General features: G+C 40.9%; 1 protein-coding gene across 1 annotated transcript in view; it reads left to right on the top strand.

Moving 5' to 3' along the window:
* Positions 1-22,733, top strand: part of CNTNAP2 (contactin associated protein 2) — a gene marked incomplete at both ends in the record, with an annotated part of 2,009,686 nt that overhangs the window by 1,634,632 nt on the left and 352,321 nt on the right. Inside the window, one exon of the mRNA XM_082661728.1 lies at positions 8,116-8,243. Within this exon, the coding sequence (XP_082517854.1) occupies positions 8,116-8,243 (128 nt within the window). The remainder of the gene's footprint in view (positions 1-8,115; positions 8,244-22,733) is intronic.

Genomic DNA, 22,733 nt, shown 5'->3' with positions numbered 1-22,733 from the left:
CCTAATTCTCTGTGTTTATTTCTGTGTATAAGATAGGTCAGTTACATTTCCCTATCTTGGAGAAGTGGCCTTCTATAGGAGACATCCTGTGGGTCCCAGCAGCAAACTCCCCTTTGGTCACCATAGCTATATGCTCTGTGGATGCCCTCTGTGTGAGCTGCATGGGACCTTCCGTTGTGGAGGAGCTGATTATTGTGGGCATGCTGGCATGCAGAGCTGGCCCTCAGCCCAGTTTGCTACCAGGTCCTGCTTTGTGTGGTGCCTTCTTGCCTGCTGGTGGTTAGGGCTGAGTCCCAGGGCAGTTGGCTGTGCAGTCCAGGGGCTCCCAGGGCCAGTGCCAGCCCACTAATGGGCAAGGCTGAGTCCCGGGTGGCTGCGTGAAGGGCCTGGGGGGACCCCAGACTGGTGTTGGCTTTTTGGTAGAGAGGTCCATGTCCAGGGCAGCTGGCTGCTGGGTCTGGGAGGGCCTGGGGCTGGTGCCAGCCCACTGGTGGGAAGGTAAGCCCCAGCACTAATAGGCTAGAGGGAAGACTCCAAAATGGCTCTTGCGAGCACTAATGTCCTCGTGGCAGAACAAGCTCTCCGAAATGGCTGCTGCCAGCCTCTGTGTCCCCAGAAGGAGTCCCAGTTGCTCCTTACCTTTCTAAACGGCTCTCCAAAATCAGCAAGTAGGTCTGACCTAGGCTTCTTTCAAAATACTCCCTCTCCTCTGGATTGAGAGGGGATGAGATTTTGCATGTATCCTTTAATAGCAGAGTCTCTGTTTCCTGCAGCCCTCCAGCTCTCTTGTACACAAGCCACACTGACTTTCAGAGCCAGACGCTCTGGGAGCTCATCTTCCCAGTGCAGGACCCCCAGCTTGGGGAGCCCAGTGTGGGGCCTGAACTCCTTGCTCCTTGGGGAGAACCTCTGCAATTGTGATTTTCTCTCATTTGCGGGTTGTCTTCCCAGGAGTGTGGTCTTGACTATACACTGTTTCCACTCCTTCTACCTGTCTTGCGGTTCCTTCTTTGCATCTTTACTCGTGGAAAATTTTTTCTGCTGGTCTTCAGGTTGTTCTCATAGATAGTTTCTCTGTAAATAGTTGTAATTTTGGTGTGCCTGAGGGAGGAGGTGAGTTCAGGATCTTCCTGTCTGTCATCTCGGCTACACCCATCTGGCCTACTCTTTCTAAGTACTCGCTATGGAAAAAGTACAGTCTCGTTTCTTCCAAAGTAGCATAATGTCTGGGGATGGCCATTAGGAGACAGAAAGGATCCAGAGGAAAGATACAAAAATTGATAGGAAATTTGAACATATTGTTTGAACCAAAATTACACAAAATATCCCAAAAAGTTTAGAAATGGTCCTTGAGGTGAAAATTTGATGCTCTAAAGTATTGGCATTTCCAGGAGATTATAGCGGCAAATGGTGACAATTGAATAGAATTTTACTTTTAGGCATGTCCTGGTAAACCATAGATATTTGGTTTTTGCTGAATGAGATACAGTTTCTATTATAAAGGTAGTTTGGGAATTTGCCATTGATCCTTATTCCCATCCCCAGACCCCGGCACCTACTAATCTGCTTTCTATCTTTATATATTTGCCTTTTCTGGACATTTCATATAAATGGAGTTATGGCATATGTGGTCTTCTGTGTCTGACTTCTTTCACTTAGCATCGTGTTGCTGAGGTTTATTCACTTTGTGTTGTATGTATCCACATTTTATTTCTTTTGCTGATGAACAATGTTCTATTGGATATACTACATTTTGATTATCCTTTTACTAGCTGATGGACATTTGGGTTGCTTCCACTTTGGGGCTGTTGTGAATAAAGCTTCTGTAATCATCTACCTAGAAGTCTTTGTGTGGACATACGCTTTCTCTGGGGTAGATATCCAGGAATGGAGTTTTGGGTCATATGGTAAATCTATGTTTAACTTTTTAGAAACTACCAAACTACTTTCAAAAGTGATTGCACCACTTTGCAATCCCATGAGCGATGTATGATGATTCCAGTTTCTCCAAATCCTCGTCAACACTTATTATCTGTCTTTTCTATTATTCTGATAAGAGTAAGGTGGCGTCTCAGTAGATTTTTAATTGCATGTCTCTAATGACTAATAATATTAAGCATCTTCTCATGTGTTTATTCCCCATTTCTGTGTCTCTTTGACATCTTCTGTAGCTAATCTTTGACTTCCTGTATTCTTCCAGAAATTTCTACCTTGGTGATTCTGTGATGGAAATATATGAATGTTCACTGACTGTAATTCTATTTGTTTGTTTGTTTTAAGTAAACAAGTACTTCTAAAACGTCACAAAGCAGAAGAAATTCTTCTCTGCTAGAATTATAGAACATACTCATAGTGTGGTAACTTTTATAACATCTGGTAGAAAAGCAAGCTTATAATTGCAGACACTTGGACTGTTTATTTTCCTCTAAGGATTTGTTTTTTTACTGAGCTAAGGGCAAGACGAGCGTGCCTTTTGCTTTCTCAGCAGGATAAGAAAAGAAGGCAAGGGAAGAGCAGCAGAGTAAGACAGAGTTCCTCAGAACAATAGTACTGACGTAAAATAGCTGTAATGCCAGGTTAGAGAAGCAAACTCTGTAGAATCAAGTTTTCCTTTAATAACAACACTGATAGAAAGATTATGCAAGAGTCTGAGTTCAGGGCCTATTTGAAATGGATGATAGAATTTTTCTAATGTACCAGCTTAGCAATAGATGTAATTAGATTATGCTAACATGATACATAGTTACTGAATATCTCCCTAAATTAGATTGACCTCGATCATTAAAGATCATAACTTTCAATGAAGGCTTGTTTTGCTTGCTAAATAATTTTCACACAGGTGCTAAGATAGAAGTCTTGTAGGTATTTGGAAGGGTGCCTCATCAGGTCTCAGGTTATTTTCTATTCATCCACACATCATTTTTTGAAAGTGGGTTATGCTGTAGGATCACACAAGAAACTTCATGCTAGCCAAACCACTTTATTGCCACCCATGAATTTGTTTCCACAACCAATTTGTTTCCAGCAGAGTTGACTGTTCGGTGAGTTTCACAAACAGTTGTTTGTGACTTTAAAATCCCTGGGCCTATTTATATCCCTGATCAAAAGTGATCGAGAAGGTAACTTTGTATTTTTTTTTTTCTCAGCTGATAATTATTTTCTCCTGTTTTCTTGGTTTGGTTAAGGAATATCTGAGGGTTATCACTGCAGTAGTCCCTCATCCAAGTTTTTGCTGTATATGGTTTCAGTTAACCTTGGTCAACCGTGATCTGAAAATATTAAATGGAAAATTTCAGAAATAAACAATTCATTTGTTTAAAATTGCAGTGTTTTTGTTCATTTTACTTAATAATGACCCCAAAGCACAAGAGCAGTGATGCTGGCAATTCAGATACGCCAAAGAGAAGCCATTAATGCTGCTTTTAAGTGAAAAGGTGGTGACTTAGTAAGGAAAGAAAACTGTATGCTGACGTTGCTAAGATTCGTGGTGAGAACGAATGTTCTGTCCATGAAACTGTGAAGAATGAAAAAGAAATTCGTGGTAGTTTTGCTGTCATACCTCAAACTGCAAACGTTACAACACAGTGCTTAGTTAGGATGCAAAAGACATTGAATTTGGACGATAAGATATTGTGTGTGTGTGAAAGAGGCCACATTCACATCTTTATAACAGTATATTGTTACAATTGTTGTATTTTATCATTAGTTGTTGTTAATCTCTTACTGTGCCTAATTTATAAATTAAACTTTATCACAGGTATATACAGGACATATAGGAAAAAGCATAGTATATATAGGGTTCAGTACTATTTGTGATTTCAGGCACCCACTGGGGGTCTTGGAACGTATCCCCCGAGGCTAAGGGAGACTTCTGTATTAGCTGAACTGTAACCTTTTGTAAACTTCAATATACCATTAAAAACAGTGGTTAGCTTGGGGATGGGGTAGTTCTAGACCACTTTTACTTGGTGTGCTGATGGCGTAGGGGATGCCTGTGAGTATAACATTACAGATATCTTTGAACTTACTAATCACAAATAATTTTCTCAATGTTTCAGGATACCTAAGTGTATCTAAAAAGGTACATTTTCACCTCATCTGTAAATGAAAATTAAAAGAAAAAGACTTTTAATTGACACAGTTGTTTTTTGGTTTTCTTCTGTTTTGTTTCTCCCCTTTTTTGTGGAAAATCCTAGATTGGGATCCAGATAATCTAGATTTGAATCCAGACTCTGTAGTTATGAGCTGGTGACCTTGGTCAAGATAAATTCTCTGATTCTCATCAGTAAAAGGGGGATAATGATGCCTCTATGGAAGAATTGATTTCAGATTAGATGTTGTATACAAGAAAGAGTCTGATATACACAGGCATTCAGTGATAAATGCTGTATCGTTATTATTTTCTATGAATTAGAGCAGTGTTCTTCATATTTTTTGATACGCTATTTAAAAATTTTTTGAGCACATATTTACAAATAAGTATGAAAGTAAGATACAGGTTCTAGTGAATTAACATTTTATGTTCAATATAAAAAAATAAAGTTTTTAAAAATGATATAAAGTTGTCATTAATAATATCTTCTCTAAAATATTAATAGAAATTAATCATTTTACCTTTAATTGTTTTAGTAACTGTGATGTGATTAAATACATATTATTTTAAATAATCTTGGATTACCATTTGAAGATCTGCCTCTCTGTGTTTTTCATTTTGATACTTGACTTTATTGACTATCATAGTTGAAAAATATTACCTAAAGGTACATATAACAAACTAGATAAAGGTATATTGCTAAGTGCACCTACTGAATCATGATGTTAATTTTTCAGTTTCATTGACCAGTAATGCAAAGGTTTTGATCAAATGTAGTAAATTTCTGTCATCTCTGAATCAGTTTTATTTGCAAAGTAACTGAATAATGACCCATTTCAGTATTATAAAATAAGTCCAAAACCCACTGGAACTCTACATTTACAAGATTACTACAAATATTTTAAAATTATGTTTCCAAGTTGTGGAAGTGTGTAGATGTGTAAATTCTTATGAGGTTATGCACATATAAATTTTGGCAATAAGATTACATAGTGATTGGAATATTTCCAAACATTTGTTTCCAAAATACTCTTATATTAACACAAGATTTGTTACAAAGTAGTCACTTTCTGATTCATTGTAAATGAACCAACAATACCAAGTATGAGGTAAGGATGTTGAGCATCCTGACACATGACTGCAGGCCACCTAGTGTGACGTCCATCAGAAAGTTAATTATTAATAAGGTTTAAGTTACTTCTCACTGCTAGAGTAAATAAATGTTGGCTTAAATGCTTTTTTCCCCACCTCAGAGATATTCTCATGCCCCTTCCCTAACCCTATACTCGACTGTGGGGATAAGTTGCACATCAGGCCACCATGCTTGTCAGTGGGATATTTGCTCAATAAATTCCCAGAGGAAAAAGGGGCACTGATGATTTGGAGCAAGAGTTGGCAAGCGTTTTCTATAAAGGGCCAGATAATAAATATTTTAGGCTTTGAGGGCCATATGGTCTCTATTATAACTACTCAGCTCTGCCAGTGTAGCCTGGAAGCACCATAGACAATATTGTAAAAAAAAAAAGTTAAATTAAAAAGTGACTTTATTTCAGTAAAACTTTATTTATGGACACTGACTTTGAATTTTAGGTAATTTTCACGTGGCACAGAATATTATTCTGCTTTTGATTTCTTTTCAACCATTTAAAATTTTAAAAAATAGGACTTCCCTGGTGGTCCAGTGGCTGAGGCTCCACGCTCCCAATGCAGGGGGCCCGGGTTCCATCCCTGGTCAGGGAACTAGATCCCACATGCCGCAACTAAGGGTACGCATGCCGCAACTACAGATACTGCATGCTGCAACTAGGACCTGGCACAGCCAAATAAACAAATATTAAAAAAAAAAAAAAAGCTTATGGGCCATCACAGAAAAAGCGACAAGATGAATGGTTCTCAGGACTTAGGTCACAAATCCCTGATCTAGAGTCAGTTAATTCTAAGTGATAATGAACTTGTAGAGAATCTCGGCCTGAAGTTCCACAGGAATGCACATTACTCTACTAAGTTGTCAAATCACAGTATGTTATTAAGGGTGCTTTCATTTATTGTCCTTTTAAGAAACATTAAATATCAAATTTAATAGCAAAGACTTTCTTCCCTCTCTAACATGATTTTAACTGATAGAAGTTCTAATATAAGGAGTTGGGTTTACAAATGATTTGAGGCTGGGTCACCAGTAGCTGCAGTGTCAGTAAGAATCACAGTGCTTTTCTGCATGATCTTAGTTCTCATATGATTAAAAAAATATATTTTTTTGGACTTCACTGGCGGTCCAGTTGTTAAGATGCCATACTTCCACTGCAGGGGGTGAGGGTTCGATCCCTGGTCGGGGAGCTAAGGATCCTGCATGCCATGTGGCAGCAGCCAAAAAAAAAAATTTTTTTTAAACTTTATCTTGGAAACTCAGTGAAATAACTAAGGCAGTGGAAAATACACTTGTTTGCGGTCCACTGGCTAAATTCTGTGACTCCTTCCTGGGTTTCTGTGGGTCCTGAGACATGAAGGAGCATATGTTCAGTGACTTTCTAGAAGGTCAGAGGAGCAAGTAACTGCTCCTAACAGCATAGCCTTTTAGAGACAGGTTTCCAAGTTGGTTCTCCTCAATTCCCTGCAAGAGATGCAAATGACAGATCTTTAACCTGATTATTGAGCTCTCTCCCTCATTCTTCTTTTTTTTTGAATTAATTTTTATTGGAGTATATCTGCTTTACAATATTGTGTTAGTTTCTACTGTACAGCAAAATGAGTCAGCCATACATATACAAATATCCCCTCCCTTTTGGACTTCCTTCCCATTCAGGTCACCACAGTGCATTAAGCAGAGCTCACTGTGCTATATACAGTATGTTCTCATTAGTTATCCATTTTATACACAGTATCCATGGTGAATATGCGTCAATCCCAATCTCCCAATTCCTCCCAGCGCCCCCCCCCTGCCAACTTTTCTCTCATTCTTCTATCATCCAAAATCAGTTTTCTCTCCTGTGATCAGTTGTACATACAGTTTCAAAATTCTCATTTACATTCAGGCTGAACAGTGCACAAAATCATGCAAAAAGATAAATTTGTGGAATGACCTTAACACTGATTTGTGCCTCCCAGTCATCTAGCCCCACACGAGGGGATCTCTCGGCCACAGCAGCACAAAAAGAGGATGAGGGGATAGGAATTTCCTATTAAGGTGAAATCTGTGCTGCATGGTAACTCACCTTGGTTCCATCCCTGAGAACATCTCCTATATTTCTGTGCTTCATCCTAGAATCAATACTTTACAACTAGCCTTGCCCTCTTCCTCTATTTAGGGTGGGTATGGGGTTGAGTTAGGAGACCTGAAACAAGGTAGATATAGAATAAACAGGAGAACAAATCTAAGAGAGAAGCCAAATTGGGCTTGCATCTCAACTCCACTCCTCATTATGGATGGAAGTAGACACTTAGTGAGCACCCGCTCTGTGTTCCAAACGTTGCATAAACTCTCTCAGTTGTTAAAATAAACAAGAAGAGATGAAGGACCTAAAAGTATCTCTTATTTAGCTGATGCGCAGCAGGGAAGAAAGCCTCTGAAGCAACCGCTTCAAAGCAGTTAAGGAGACAAGGGAGCTTTTTAATAGGGTTTTGTTTCTAATTTTATGCAAGAGATCAGGTTGGCTTTGTTGAACTTTTGATTCCCTGACAACAGCAGACTCTGCGTGCATGCTCAGCGTTTGATGTGTGTACTTCAAGCAACATGGTAGGCTACACTCAGCCTGAAATAGCGTGCTGTGTATTGGTTGTGACTCTCTGGAAATCAGGGTGTCAGTTTTGTTTTCCAGAAGGCAAAGCGGGCACAGTTGCTTCTGAGCCATGAGCTGTGAAACCACCCAGTGGAAGAGAGGGAACAACTCTTAACTGTGGTTCTACTTAGTGCGCCTCTGAGCATTTATTGGAATGTGGTCAATTGTTAGACAACTTAAACAATGATCAAAAAAGACATGTTTCTAACTTAGCCTCCTCATGCTTTTCTGTCTTTCCCTGTGATTCAGGAGGAAGGACGCTGGCTTCTTATCCTACAAAGATCACCTGCCAGTAAGCCAGGTGGTGGTTGGAGACACTGACCGGCAAGGCTCGGAAGCCAAACTGAGTGTGGGTCCCCTGCGCTGCCAAGGAGACAGTAAGTGTGCCCGTAGCTGGGCCTGGCACCTCCTTACCAATTTTAAATAGTGTTTCCCAGCAAACGCGAGGTTGGCAGAAAACAGATTGCTGTTTGGTATAAACAGAGCCAAATGGAGGGCTAGGCAGACCTTAATACACAGAGGAGGGCAGCAAGCTGTAAGTCTCCAGTACAGGAGGCTAGATATGGGTGTAAAATGTGGCTATCCATCTTCCTTGTATATTCCTATGTAACAAATGTGACTACCTAAGTTTATGGTGATACAAGTAGCAATGCTAATAACATAAAAGCAGCACTCAACAGCTGTGATTGCACTGAGTGCTGCCGTTAATGCCATTAGCATAACTATTTATATCACCGGAAACTGAGTTTACGGTGATATAAATAGTAGCATTAGGGCTTAATGTATCATTGTAAACCTGGATTATGGTCACATAAAGTTGGACATTAGTGCTATCAAATCTCACCATCATCAGAGCTTGATGGTCCCTTGTAAGCCAAAGAGTGTTTCTGTAACTACATCTTGCTTTCAAGATTGGGCACCACAGAGAGGAATTTGGGGCTGTTGGCAGTCAGGGAGTTAGCCTGATGATCCCACCTAATTAAGGGGACCATTAGGATTTTATGTTGTTCGATACCCTTCAGTATGCTTTCTGCGTAGTCGGAGGGGACTGGTGACAGGCTGCTATGGGGATTCTGCAGTGAGCATCCTGGGTGTCATTTCCCCTCTTCTCCTCTGCACACATGATTGGGCAGCTCTTCCAGGAGTATGCTTTTGTGATTGTGTGCTAGGCATCAGGAGACTAGATTCTGTTCCCTGAGTAGCTGACTTGTCGGAAGACCTCAGGCAAACTCCTCCTTTTTCTCTGCCGTGGTGCTCAGAATACCACCTGCGTCCCAACTCCTCCTGGGGAGGACATAAAGATTTTAGTGCCTAGATCTGGATTCCTCCTAGCAAAGCATTCTGTCAGAGGGAATGTTATTACCGCTTCCATAAATCAAGGGAGAATTAGACCTACTCAATGTAATAAATTATCGCATCCACTCGAAGAGGTGTCCTAAGGAATGTAATGAGGCATGCTCAGCTGTTTACTACTTAGTACATCAAGGCTGTCAGCAATTAAACCATGCAGTGTTCCTGATACAAAAGAGAGATGGAGTTTGTAGTGATTTTTCCCTTCTTACACAGAGAAAATGAAAATGCTATCCTTAAAATGAAACTGGTCAAAAGAGCTTTGTCATGCATTTATTAAACAATAATACTTCATTTGACTAGCTTAGTAGAACTGTGCAATAAGAAATTTTGTTTCGACTGCTTAAGAAAAAATATTGACATAAAATAATAATATATATGCCTTTTTAAACACATATTTTGAGAGATGGACTATAGTGTCACTCTCAAAATAGGCAGGTTCTCATGGGTTATCTAATGAAAATCAGTTTCATTATGTCATAATTACTCATTAATATATAAAGGTAAAGTAGTTCTCACTTATCAATTCTAATTCTAAAGTTAGCCTTAAATTAGAGAAAGGGTTCACATTAAGTGATGGATTAAGTCAATATAGTTATACAATCCCACTTCTGCAAATTTTTTTTACCACTCTTAAAGAGTCCAGGTACTTTAAATAGTATATGTGGGAGTGTATTAACAGTTTATAGTTAATATTAGCATGTTTTCTCTTAATAAATCAGTCCTCAGGAAGAATTTATTATGTGTCTGCTATTTGTCTAGCACTTTACTAGGTACTCTGGTGAGTTAAAAACAGAATTTCAAACCATGTTTTGAGAAATGCACATTAAAAAGTATTGGAAAACATAAAATGTTTTATAATTTAATAGAGTTGTGATCTAAAATTTTTGCAACTGGTGCTCAAGAAAGGAGTGATAAATAGTATATTTCAGGCAGACTTTATATTTAAATAGAGAAAATAGGAGAAGTATGGTGGTCAGTGTTCATTTGCATTTCTTTCCCAAGGCTGTTGCTCTTAGAGACATTCTTAGGACCAACTGATAGACAAAGAGCTATCCTGTTCATTGACACTGCATGGCCTCAGGATTCTTGTAGTACTGCAGCTTCAAGACTTAATCTGTATTTTACCTGATACTTCATGAAAATAAAAGCTCAGTCAATTTTTAATTGCAATTATGTGGAATATTTCTGTGTCCAAGAGAAAGAGAGAGAGAGAGAGAGATCTTCGTTTCTTGTAGGCAACCGGCAATATTACATACCTCATACCTTAATTGCCAGGTAGTAGTTAGCAGTTTTGATGCTCACCTTCCTTTTAAGAATGTTCTAACGTGGACACAGTAACGATAAAGTGTCTACATCATAGCATTTTCCAGATTTTACACATGTATGGTGTCCTTGGATACAGCCCCCTGCGAGGTAGGTAAGGTAAATATTAGCCTTTCTGTTTTACAAATGAACAAAATATTTCTTTTAAAGTGTCATCTACACAACAAATTTCTGTGCCCCCTTTTGCTGCTTCTGGGAGGCTCCCAGAGGAAAGACAGATCAGAGAACATAACCAGCTTTCTCTGCATGAGGTCAGGCTTGTTTCCCCAACTCCATTCTCATTCCTGAGTCAACGGCAGAAATTAAATTGTTTTAAACGTATTTCATCTGGGTCTCTCCCTACCCACGTCCGGTTACCAACACAGCATGAATGTTGGGGGGATTAGATTCCAATTTGTATAAGTTAAAAAGTGGTATCATGCGTATATCCTGTTGTTTGCAGAGATTAACTTTGTGTCGTTTACTGAAGTCTGTGCAAAGGTACAGTTTAAAAAAACCAAATCCACTGTTGAGAAATGTCTTTCTCTATTTGAGGAGTTGAATGATGACAGCCCTCGCAAGCTGTCGCTTGAATTAGGTCTGGTTCTACCTCCCAGTTTCAGAGAATGAAACAGTTTCTGTGGGCTCTGACCAACCGTTTCGGCAGTTTCAGTTGATTTCATCATGCCTGCTGAGTTTCATTTTTACTTCGATTCATCTGAACTCAGACCCATATAATCAAAATGCTAAGAAAATCAGTGAGTTCCAGACCTGCTGCATTTCCCATATAGCACTGAAAAATGCTTATGCCCTTATACTTTTGGGGTTTTTTTTTTCAAACACGTTCAAATGGAAGCCTCAAATCTAAAACTGCAAGTGTGACTGAGGATGGATGGTTAGCTAAGATAAAAAGTGAGGTAAAATGACAAATTACCCCCTTAAACCATGCGCACTCGCCTAGGAAGAAACACGAAAGCTATTTAGAGGACCAAAACGGCTGACAGAGAAGAAATTGTTTTCAAATTTTAAAATATAATTGTTCTTGGACGGAGTTGCTAAACTTCTATGGAATTAGTTCAAAAACAAACTATTTCGGGTTTTGGAGGTAGGAATCTTTTTTGTACTATATATAGTGACTATGATTAATTGTAGAAAGTATTTGCTAGATAATTGTTTTATTCTCGACCATATAAGGTAAAGATTTCCCATATCTCCTCTAGGGATACAGAGACTTTAAACAATTAATTAGGAGCAAGTTTGCTACAAAGGCAAGTGTTTTTAATATACTTGGGTAGAAACAATCAGGAAAACATGTTACTCAAGGACCGCTGAGTCCGTGCCTGAAACCCGCCCTGGCTGTCAGCACGGCCAGACTGGAGTCATGGTGGGCGTTTAAGATGTAAATTCAAGTTCTTAGAGCTACAGAGGTGACTGAGAGGCCAAGAAGAAAAGGCAAGGCAGACCACATCTGGTTCAGGAGCACTCAGAGGACGGAGACAAAGCTGAGAGTGAAAGAAACACAGCCGATAACGGCGTTTCATCCAAACGACATTGGCCTTTTTTCCTTTGGGAATGCAATCATATGTGCCCGAGCTATATAAAGGCCACCCTGTCTTTACTGTAAGACTTTTACAGACCAGGGCCATCACCAGCCATTCCCTTACCAAGGAAGGCAAGGCAATGACTATATCTACATGTTGTTTCTCCCAGGATAAGACAGTTTCATTGGGGGCTCAAATGAGTACCATTCCCCATAGGATGGACCCAGGGGCACACACAGGCCACACCATCTCCCGGTGTGAGACACACTCAGTGCCGCCTAAGAGGACTAGACAAGGAGAGAGGGGCAGCTGCTCATCTGGGCTCAGGAAGCGGTTTTGATTGTGCAGAGGAAGCCGCTCCCCGGGCTCCAGAGAAGAGTAGACAGTTTGCTTGTCCTCCTTTTCTTTGCTGCTTCAGGCTTGGAAGAGCCGAGAAAGGGAAAAGGCCCAGCATGCAGGCTGCAAGCCATGCACTTTATATTCATCTTCTCTCTTGATTCTCCCAACATCCTGTATGCGGTGATAGCTTTGTATTTTGTACCAATGAGAAAACAGAATCTGACTTATTAGATGGTTTGCCAATGAGTTTCAGAGCTGGGGCCAGAAGAACCGTGTGGTTCCAGAGCAGATGCTCCACGTTCTTTTCGTTTCCCCATTTCTTCCCATGAAATGTAGATGTGTGTACTTGCGTCAAGTACAGCTAAAAGCAATCGCAAAGAATCACAACATTCTAGCGGTGGAAGACTTAGATATCAGACAGTGCACCTCTCATTTTACAGACGAGGGAACTTGGGTATGGGGAGGTTAAGTGACCGACCCAGGGGCTCGCAGCTGGTTTATGGCAGAGCACAGGGAGAGAGAGTTTGACATGAGCCTTCATCTTTAGTAATTCCCTGTGGCCAAGATGAATGTTGAGATCTGAAGAGGGAGCTTTGACCTGGAACTCTGACCCTGGGTCCCTGCCCATCAACAGCAAGCAGAGCAATAAAGTGGTGCGAGCTCTTAATCTTGCCCCACTGTGGGATCAGCTGTCTGGAAACCCTGATAGAAAACTCACAACCATAGGGATGAGGGGTCAATGACAGAAAGTTAGTGACTTCTTTTTTGTGTGTGTTTTGTTTTTACTTCGAGTTCTAGGCATTTTTTTGGCTGATAGTAGCCAACAGGGAGAAAACAAAAAACAAACCACCCACAGTTATGTGTAGAAGCCATTAACTTCTATTTTTTTCTTAATGCTCCAGCCTCTGCTGCTATTGCCATAGGCTACTACCGACTGAGAAGCCAGAGTGTCTCTTAAGAACAAGCAGAAATAGTGAAATTTTCAGGATCAAAACCTAGGCTGATTCCCATTAAAGGATTGAGCCCTCTGGGCACATCTAAGGGCAGCTCCAGTGACACAGGCAGCAGAGGCAGAAAGAAGGAAGCCTTCCCTTTGGTCTTCCAGTCTCCAGAGTGACTTTAAACGGTTAGAAGTGGACAGTGCCCCTGAAAAGAATCAGCTCTTTAGTAGTATTTGGCCACGCAACGTTAGCTGCAAACTCACTGTAGAAATGGGAAGTAAAATGAGTTACAGTTGGGGGGTAGTATTTCTATTTTACAATAGATGTGGTATTTGTATGCCTGTGGCTGACTTTCCCACCTGTCCTTTCAAATACTGCTTGTAGTTAGAGGAATCATCACATCCCACAGAGGAGATCTGCCTGGCTGAGTGAGTCTTGCTTCCTTGGCGTCCTCTCCCTGGGTGCCCATCCTTTCCCTGAACTTGTCACAGGACCCCAGGTACAGGAGAGACTTTGTTCTGTAAATTGAATCCCCACCATTGGGTTCCTCTGCTGAACTTTCCAATTGATCTCTCCAAACTTTTGCAGAAGAGAGTTAGGCTTGCTCCTTTGGTTCTAAGAACTCCTGGTGTGGAACGTGTTTGGAATCAAGAAAAATGCTAGATGAAACAGTTTCTTACCTGTCCAGGATCTGCTCCTAGGATCTAATTCAACTTAACAGCCTTAACTGACAAAAATGGGACATGGCTCCCATCCTGGATCAGTTTATATTATATCAAGGGTGAAAATTCTGACAAAGTGGAGATTTGGATGGAAGCTTGGATTCTTAGTGAGAGTTTGAAAACAGTATGGAGGTCTTGAGTGGCAGTGCTTTACAAACTTTAATGTGCTCCTAAATCACCTGGGGATCTTGGTAAAATGCAGATTCTGATTCAGGAAGTCTGGGCCAGGACTCGAGATGCTACTGCTGCTGCCACTGGCCAGTGGACCACACTCTGAGTAGCAGCGTTATAGAGCAGCACTGTGAATAGCATAGACTTTGGAGTCACACACATCTGCCTCCAAATCCCAACTCCCTCCCTCACCAGCCGTGTGCCTTTGAACCGGTTCCTTAACCTCCCTGGTCTTCCACTTCCTGCTCACAACCTTCTCTCAGCTGCAAATGAGAATAATCATAACTGCATCGCTGCAGTTCTTCTTTTAAACTCCAATTCCCCGCAGCCTTGCACACAGTCAGTGTTCTCTGGTTGTTATCGCCACCATTATTATTACCTTTGTTCATTATGGAAAGAGTGACAGGCTTGATATCAGAAAAGCTCTGCCCACCTCCCTGTCCTGTATCCCACTGTCTTTACCCTCGACTCTACCTATTCTTAGAGAAGACCTGCCTTGTCTCATAGCTGAGAGTTGGCACCCAGCCAGTAGCCTCCTTCCTGATTGGGAGGTGGTGGCCACAACCTCTGCTTAGAGCTCAGCTGCATTTGCTGGGCTCCCAGGGTGATGATGTCTGTCCATGCAAACAACCCTCATTTCCTTCTCTCTGGTCTCCTTTGCTGGAAGCAGATGGAAACCACCCCCTTTGCTTGCTGCCATCTTGGAAACTGCCCTTGGAGAACCTGGAGGACCCTAGCAAAATGCACAAAGAGTCCAGTAACATACACAGCACTCGCCGTTCCCCATGACGGCCACAGAAGGAGCCTTTCGTCCAAACAGGGAGTCAGCTAGCCTTTCCTCTAAAAGACCAGACAGGAAGTATTCTAGGCTTTGGGACCATACAGGCTGTTAGAACCCCTCAACCCTATAGTGTGAAAGCTGTCGTAGACAATATGTAAACAGATGGACATGGATGGTTACAACAAAATATTAGAGAAACAGGAAACACACTGGATTTGGCCTGAAGGCCATAGTTTGCTGAACCTCTGACCTAGAGTTTAAAAATTTTTTGTAGGACTTGAAAAATGTATGGAATTATGGCAGAATATTTTGCTGTTTTAATGCAGATTTTAGCCAGTTTTCAAACTCAGTCACAGTAACCTTCCAATTCATCCACTGATGATATTGAGCAAGGATTCGCCTCCCCTTCTGCTACATTCTTGTCTTTCTCCATGCACACTCAGATTTCAGCCTAGATTACACAGTAGCTTCTATATATACACTCAGCATTGGTGTGAGGCACTGTGTGAATATGAGGAAGTACAAACTACATTTTTTGCCCTCAAAGAGCCTACAAAAGCGCTGGCAATCAAGACATAAACACTGCAGGGCTTCCCTGGTGGCGCGCTGGTTGAGAGTCTGCCTGCCGCTGCAGGGGACACGGGTTCGTGCCCCGGTCCGGGAAGATCCCACATGCCGCGGAGCGGCTGTACCCGTGAGCCATGGCCGCTGAGCCTGCGCATCCGGAGCCTGTGCTCTGCAACGGGAGGGGCCGCAGCAGTGAGAGGCCTGCGTACCGCAAAAAAAAAAAAAAACACATAAACACTACAGACTGAAGTTCACATTCACCACCATAATCGTTTCTCCACCTATTATCCAGAGTGACTTTTCCAAGCGGTGAATCAAATTACAGCACTTTTTGGCTTATAACCAGCTGATAGCTTCCCATCACTCTTAAAATGCCAACCCTTTACCACATGCTACAAGGCTACTTCGTGTGATCTGCCCCACCCACCGGTCATCCCCACTTCTTCCATTCCAGCCCCACTGGTCTCATATCTCCAACGTGCTCTGCTTGTTACCACCTCCAGAACTTTTCCTGGTGGTTTCCTCTGCCTGGAACTTTCTCCCCATCGAGGCTCAGCTGAGCAGCAGGTCTCAGCTTTGATATTAACTCTTCCAAGAGAGCTTCCCTGCCCACTCAGCTAACAGTCACCCACATCTCACCACTCCCCATAGAACTGACCACAGTCTGAAATTCTCTCTGCAATGCTACGACACGACCCTAACATGAACTGCCCAGAGTCAGCATAGATTTCAGTCCCTACGAAGACGGCCTTTTCTTTAGACCACAGCTGCAAGTTTAGAGGGGGTTCCCAAGCCACCTGCTCTTCTGACCAACTGACTACAAATTTGGGGGTTCCCAATATCTCCTCAGGACCAAAAATTTACCAGGATGACTCGGAGAAGTCAGGAAAGCACAATACTTAAGATTGCAGTTTTATTATCAAAGATACAAATCTGGACTGGCTGAATGAACCAATGCACAGGGTGAGTTCTGGGAGGGTTTCAAATGCGGAGTCCCTATGTCTTCTCCTCATGGAATGTGGACACATCACCCGCTCAGGCTATCAGTGTGTGTCACTAACCAGGGAAACTCACGTCCACTTCAGATGTCCAGATTTTTTACCGGGGTTTCATTATGTAGGCATGATTCAGTAAGTCATTGGCCACATGACTGAATTCAATCTCCAGCTTCCCTTCCTTCTCCTCCCTGGAGATAGGGCTGATATATCCTGGTTCAAAGCCCCAACCCCCTAATCCCATGGTTGGTCTTTTGGGCAGGGCCATTCTCCATCATTTTTTTTTTTTTTTTTTTTGGGCGGTACGCGGGCCTCTCACTGTTGTGGCCTCTCCTGTTGCGGAGCACAGGCTCCGGACGCGCAGACTCAGCGGCCATGGCTCACGGGCCCAGCTGTTCCGCGGCATGTGGGATCTTCCCGGACCGGGGCACGAACCCGTGTCCCCTGCATCGGCAGGCAGACTCTCAACCACCGCGCCACCAGGGAAGCCCCATTCTCCATCTTAAAAAGTATCTAGGGGCCCACCATGAATAACAATGATATTTCTATCATTCAGGAAATTGCAAGGGTCTAGAAGCTCTTTCCCAGGAACTTGGGACAAAGGCAGGATAAATTATCCATTGCACAAGCAGCTCTTTTCTCTGTGAATTTGCATTATTTTTGTCCTCACCCCCAACGGTAGGTGGAAACTCAGGCAGAGATCTAAACCCTGTACAAAGGCAGTGCCTGCCACACTGAGAAGCTCAAATATGTGTTCGTTAAATGAGTATGAATGGTTAAATAACCACAAAAGATTTAAATAAGCATTTCAGGCTAACAATGGAGGTAGGGCCACGAGGCACTTCATGATAAATTGCAGAAAACTTGCAGAGACAATAATTGCTATAGAGGTCCAGGAGAGGAACTATCGCTTGATTTATATGCACAACTATTTTTAACCTCAGTAAGGTTTTTGCACATTTATTCATCTTAACTAAATGGAAACTTTTATTCCTTTGTACCTTGAAAACCCCTTGAATCCGATGATTATCTTCAAATTAAGGATTTTAAAAAAAAAAACCTTTTTTGCTAAGTTTCTATATTTTCTCTGGCATTTCTAAATCAGGATGCACGTGAAGTATTAAATTTATAGAACTCATTGTTTAATCTAAATTAGATTAACACCCCTGGCCCTTCGGAGATCCAAGCGGACCGTTCCACACTTTTGTTTATCTGTATCTCTAGGTTATTACTGACAAAATTACAATTAGTCAGTACTTCAAACCTATTGTTAGGCTTCTAAGCTATGAGCTATAAACTACCTCACTCTGATATAATTAAAACTGTGTTCCAGTTCACGTATTTTATGATACCTACTTGGCTTTTCATAAAGTTTCTTTTCACCATCTGAACTACATGCAGGCCTAGCAAACTCAGGAACTTTATTGAAGAAAACTTTTAATGTAGCCTCTTCCTGAAGTTTGCTGATAGTTCCAGAGCAGCAGTCTTTACAGTCATCTGGATTAAAAAAAACAAAACAAAACAAAATCTGTACTAAACTGTTGCAAACATTGTGTAAGATTGCATTAGTGTCATTAAAATAAATCCTAATTCAAAACTCACCAGGTATACATATATAAAACAGTGCATTTTAATTTTTATACACCTACTGGCGTGGTAAACAGCTCCATGGAACTAGATTTAAAGTCCCAAATTAAAAAGAAAAGGGACATTGGTTCAAGATGGCAGTGTAGAAGGACGTGCACTCACTCCGTCTTGCGAGATCACCGGAATCACAACTAACTGCTGAACAGTCATCAACAGGAAGACACTGGAACTCACCAAAAAAGGTACCGCACATCCAAAGACAAAGGAGAAGCTGCAATGAGACTGTAGGAGGGGCGCAATCACAATAAAATCAAGTCCCATAACTGCTGGGTGGGTGACTCACAAACTAGAGAACTCTTATACCACAGAAATCCACCCACTGCAGTGAAGGTTCTGAGCCCCACATCAGGCTTCCCAACCTGGGGTCAGGCAACAGGAGGAAGAATTCCTACAGAATCAGACTTTGAAGGCTGGTGACTCACTGCGGGGACAAGGACACTGGCACCAGAAGTTCTACGAAGTACTCCTTGGCATTAGCCCTCCCAGAGTCCGCCATTAGCCCCACCAAAGAGCTTGTAGGCTCCAGTTCTGGGTCCCCTGAGGCCAAACAACCAACAAGGAGGGAACACAGCCCCCCCCATCAGCAGACAAGCAGATTAAAGTTTTACTGAGCTCTGCCCACCAGAGCAACACCCAAATCTACCCACCACCAGTCCCTCCCATCAGGAAGCTTGCACAAGCCACTTAGATAGCCTCATCCACCAGAGGGAAGACAGCAGAAGCAAGAAGAACTACAATTCTGCAGCCTGTGGAATGGAAAATACATTCATAGAAAGATAAACAAGATGAAAAGGCAGAGGGCTATGTACCAGATGAAGGAAGAAGATAAAACCCCAGAAAAACAACTAAATAAAGTGGAGATAGGCAACCTTCCAGAAAAAGAATTCAGAATAATGATAGTGAAGATGATCCAGGACCTTGGAAAAAGAATGGAGGCAAAGATCGAGAAGATGCAAGTAATGTTTAACAAAGACCTAGAAGAAGTAAAGAACAAACAAACAGAGATGAACAATACAATAACTGAAATAAAAACTACACTAGAAGGAATCAAGAGCAGAATAACTGAGGCAGAAGAACGGATAAGTGACCTGGAAGACAGAATGATGGAATTCACTGCTGCGGAACAGAATAAAGAAAAAAGAATGAAAAGAAATGTAGACAGCCTAAGAGACCTCTGGGACAACATTAAACATACCAACATTCCCATTATAGTGGTCCCAGAAGGAGAAGAGAGAAAGGACCCAAGAAAATATTTGAAGAGATTATAGTCGAAAGCTTCCCTAACATGGGAAAGGAAATAGCCACCCAAGTCCAAGAAGTGCAGAGAGTCCCAAGTAGGATAAACGCAAGGAGAATCACACCAAGACACTTAGTAATCAAATTGACAAAAATTAAAGACAAAGAAAAATTATTGAAAGCAACAAGGGAAAAACGACAAATAACATACAAGGGAACACCCATAAGGTTAACAACTAATTTCTCAGCAGAAACTCTACTAGCCAGAACGGGGTGGCACGATATATTTAAAGTGATGAAAGGGAAGAACCTACAACCAAGATTACTCTACCCAGCAAGGATCTCACTCAGATTCCACGGAGAAATCAAAAGCTTTAGAGACAAGCAAAAGCTAAGAGAAGTCAGCATCACCAAACCAGCTTTACAACAAATGCTAAAGGAACTTCTCTAAGGGGGACACACAGAGAAGAAAAGGACCTACACAGACAAAGCCATAACAATTAAGAAAATGGTAATAGGAACATACATATCAATAATTACCTTAAACATGAATGGATTAAATGCTCCAACCAAAAGACACAGGCTCGCTGAGTGGATACAAAAACAAGACCCATATATATGCTGTCTACAAGAGACCCACTTCAGACCAAGGAACACAAACAGACTGAAAGTGAGAGGATGGAAAAAGATATTCCATGCAAATGGAAATCAAAAGAAAGCTGGAGTGGCAATACTCTACCAGATAAAATAGACTTTAAAATAAAGAATGTTACAAGAGACAAAGAAGGACACTACATAATGATCAAGGGATCAATCCAAGAAGAAGATATAACAATTATAAACATTTATGCACCCAGCATAGGAGCACCTCAATACATAATAAGGCAGATGTTAACAGCTATAGAAGAGGAAATTGACAGTAGCACAATAGTAGTGGGGAAGTTTAACACCTCACTCACACCAATGGAGAGATCATCAAGACTGAAAATTAATATGGAAACACAGGTTTAAATGATACAACAGACCAGTTAGATTTATGATATTTTTAGGACATTCCATCGAAAACAACAGATTACACTTTCTTCTCAAGTGCACACCGAACATTCTCCAGGATAGATCACATCTTGGGTCACAAATCAAGCCTTGGTAAATTTAAGAAAATTTAAATCACGTCAAGCATTTTTCTTACCACAGTGCTATGGGATTAGAAATCAATTACAGGGAAAAAAACGGAAGAAACACAAACACATGGAGGCTAACCAATACATTACTAAATAACCTACAGATCACTGAAGAAATCAAACAGGAAATCAGAAAATACCTGGAGACAAATTACAATGAAAGTACGACAATCCAAAACCTATGGGATGCAGCAAAAGCAGTTCTAAGAAGGAAGTTTATAGCAATACAATCCTACCTCAGAAACAAGAAAATTCTCAAATAAACAATCTAACCCTACACCTAAAGGAGCTAGAGAATGAAGAACAAGCAAAACCCAAAGTTAATAGAAGGAAATAAATCATAAAGATCAGATCAGAAATAAATGAATAGAAACCAATAAAACAATAGCAAAGATCAATAAAACTAAAAGCTACTTGTTTGAGAAGATAAACAAAATTAATAAACCTTTAGCCAGACTCATCAAGAAAAAGAGGGAGAGAACTCAAATCAATAAAATTAGAAATGAAAAAGAAGTTACAATGGACACTGCAGAAATACAAAGGATCGTAAGACAGTACTACAAGCAACTCTATGCCAATAAAATGGACAACCTGGAAGAAATGGACAAATTCTTAGAAAGGTATAACTGTCCAAGACTGAACCAGGAAGAAATAGAAAATATGAACAGACCAATCACGAGGAATGAAATTGAAACTGTGATTAAAAATGTTCCAACAAACAAAAGTCCAGGACCAGATGGCTCCACAGGTGAATTCTATCAAACATTTACAGAAGAGCTAACACCCATCCTTCTCAAACTCTTCCAAACAATTGCAGAGGAAGGAACACTCCCAAACTCATTCTATGAGGCCACCATCACCCTGATACCAAAACCAGACAAAGATGCTACCAAAAAAAAATTACAGACCAATATCACTTATGAATATAGATGCAAAAATCCTCAACAAAATACTAGCAAACAGAATCCAACAACACATTAAAAGGATCATACACCATGATCAAGTGGAATTTATCCCAGAGATGCAGTCTTCTTCAGTATACACAAATCAATCAGTGTGATATACCATATTAACAAATTGGAGAATAAAAACCATATAATCATCTCAGTAGCTGCAGAAAAGCTTTTGACAAAATTCAACACCCATTTATGATAAAGACTCTCCAGAAAGTGGGCAAAGAGGGAACTACCTCAACATAATAAAGGCCATATACAATGAACCCACAGCAAGCATCATTCTCAATGGTGAAAAACTGAAAGCATTTCCTCTAAGATCAGGAGCAAGACAAGGATGATTATTCAACATAGTTTTGGAAGTCCTAGCCATGGCAATCAGAGAAGAAAAAGAAATAAAAGGAATACAAGTTGGAAAAGAAGAAGTAAAACTGTCACTATTTGCAGATGACATGATACAGTACATAGAGAATCCTAAAGATGTCACCAGAAAACTACTAGAGCTACTCATGAATCTGGTAAAGTTGCAGGACACAAAATTAATGCCCAGAAATCTCTTGCATTCCTCTACACTAACAGTGGAAGATCAGAAAGAGAAATTAAGGAAACAATCCCGCTCACCATTGCAACAAAAATAATAAAATACCTAGGAATAAACCTATCTAAGGAGGTAAAAGACCTGTACTCAGAAAACTATAAGACACTGATAAAAGAAATCAAAGATGACACAAACAGATGGAGAGATATACCATGTTCTTGGATTGGAAGAATCAATATTGTGAAAATGACTATGCGCTACCCAAAGCAATCTACAGATTCAATGCAATCACTATCAGATTACCAATGGTATATTTGCAGAGCTAGAACAAAAAATCTTAAAATTTGTATGGAGACACAAAAGACTCCTAATAGCCAAAGCAGTCTTGAGGGAAAAAAACGGAGCTGGAGGAATCAGACTCCCTGACTTCAGACTATACTACAAAGCCACAGTCATCAAGACAATATGGTACTGGCACAAAAACAGAAACATAGATCAGTGGAACAGGATAGAAAGCCCAGAGATAAACCCACACACCTATGGTCAACTAATCTATGACAAAGGAGGCAAGGGTATACAATGGAGAAAAGACAGCCTCTT

Source organism: Grampus griseus (assembly GCF_964374135.1).
Source record: "Grampus griseus genome assembly, chromosome: 9".
Taxonomy (NCBI): domain Eukaryota; kingdom Metazoa; phylum Chordata; class Mammalia; order Artiodactyla; family Delphinidae; genus Grampus; species Grampus griseus.
The sequence above is the reverse complement of the archived record's forward strand: the minus strand, read 5'-3'. Positions and strand labels throughout refer to the sequence as shown.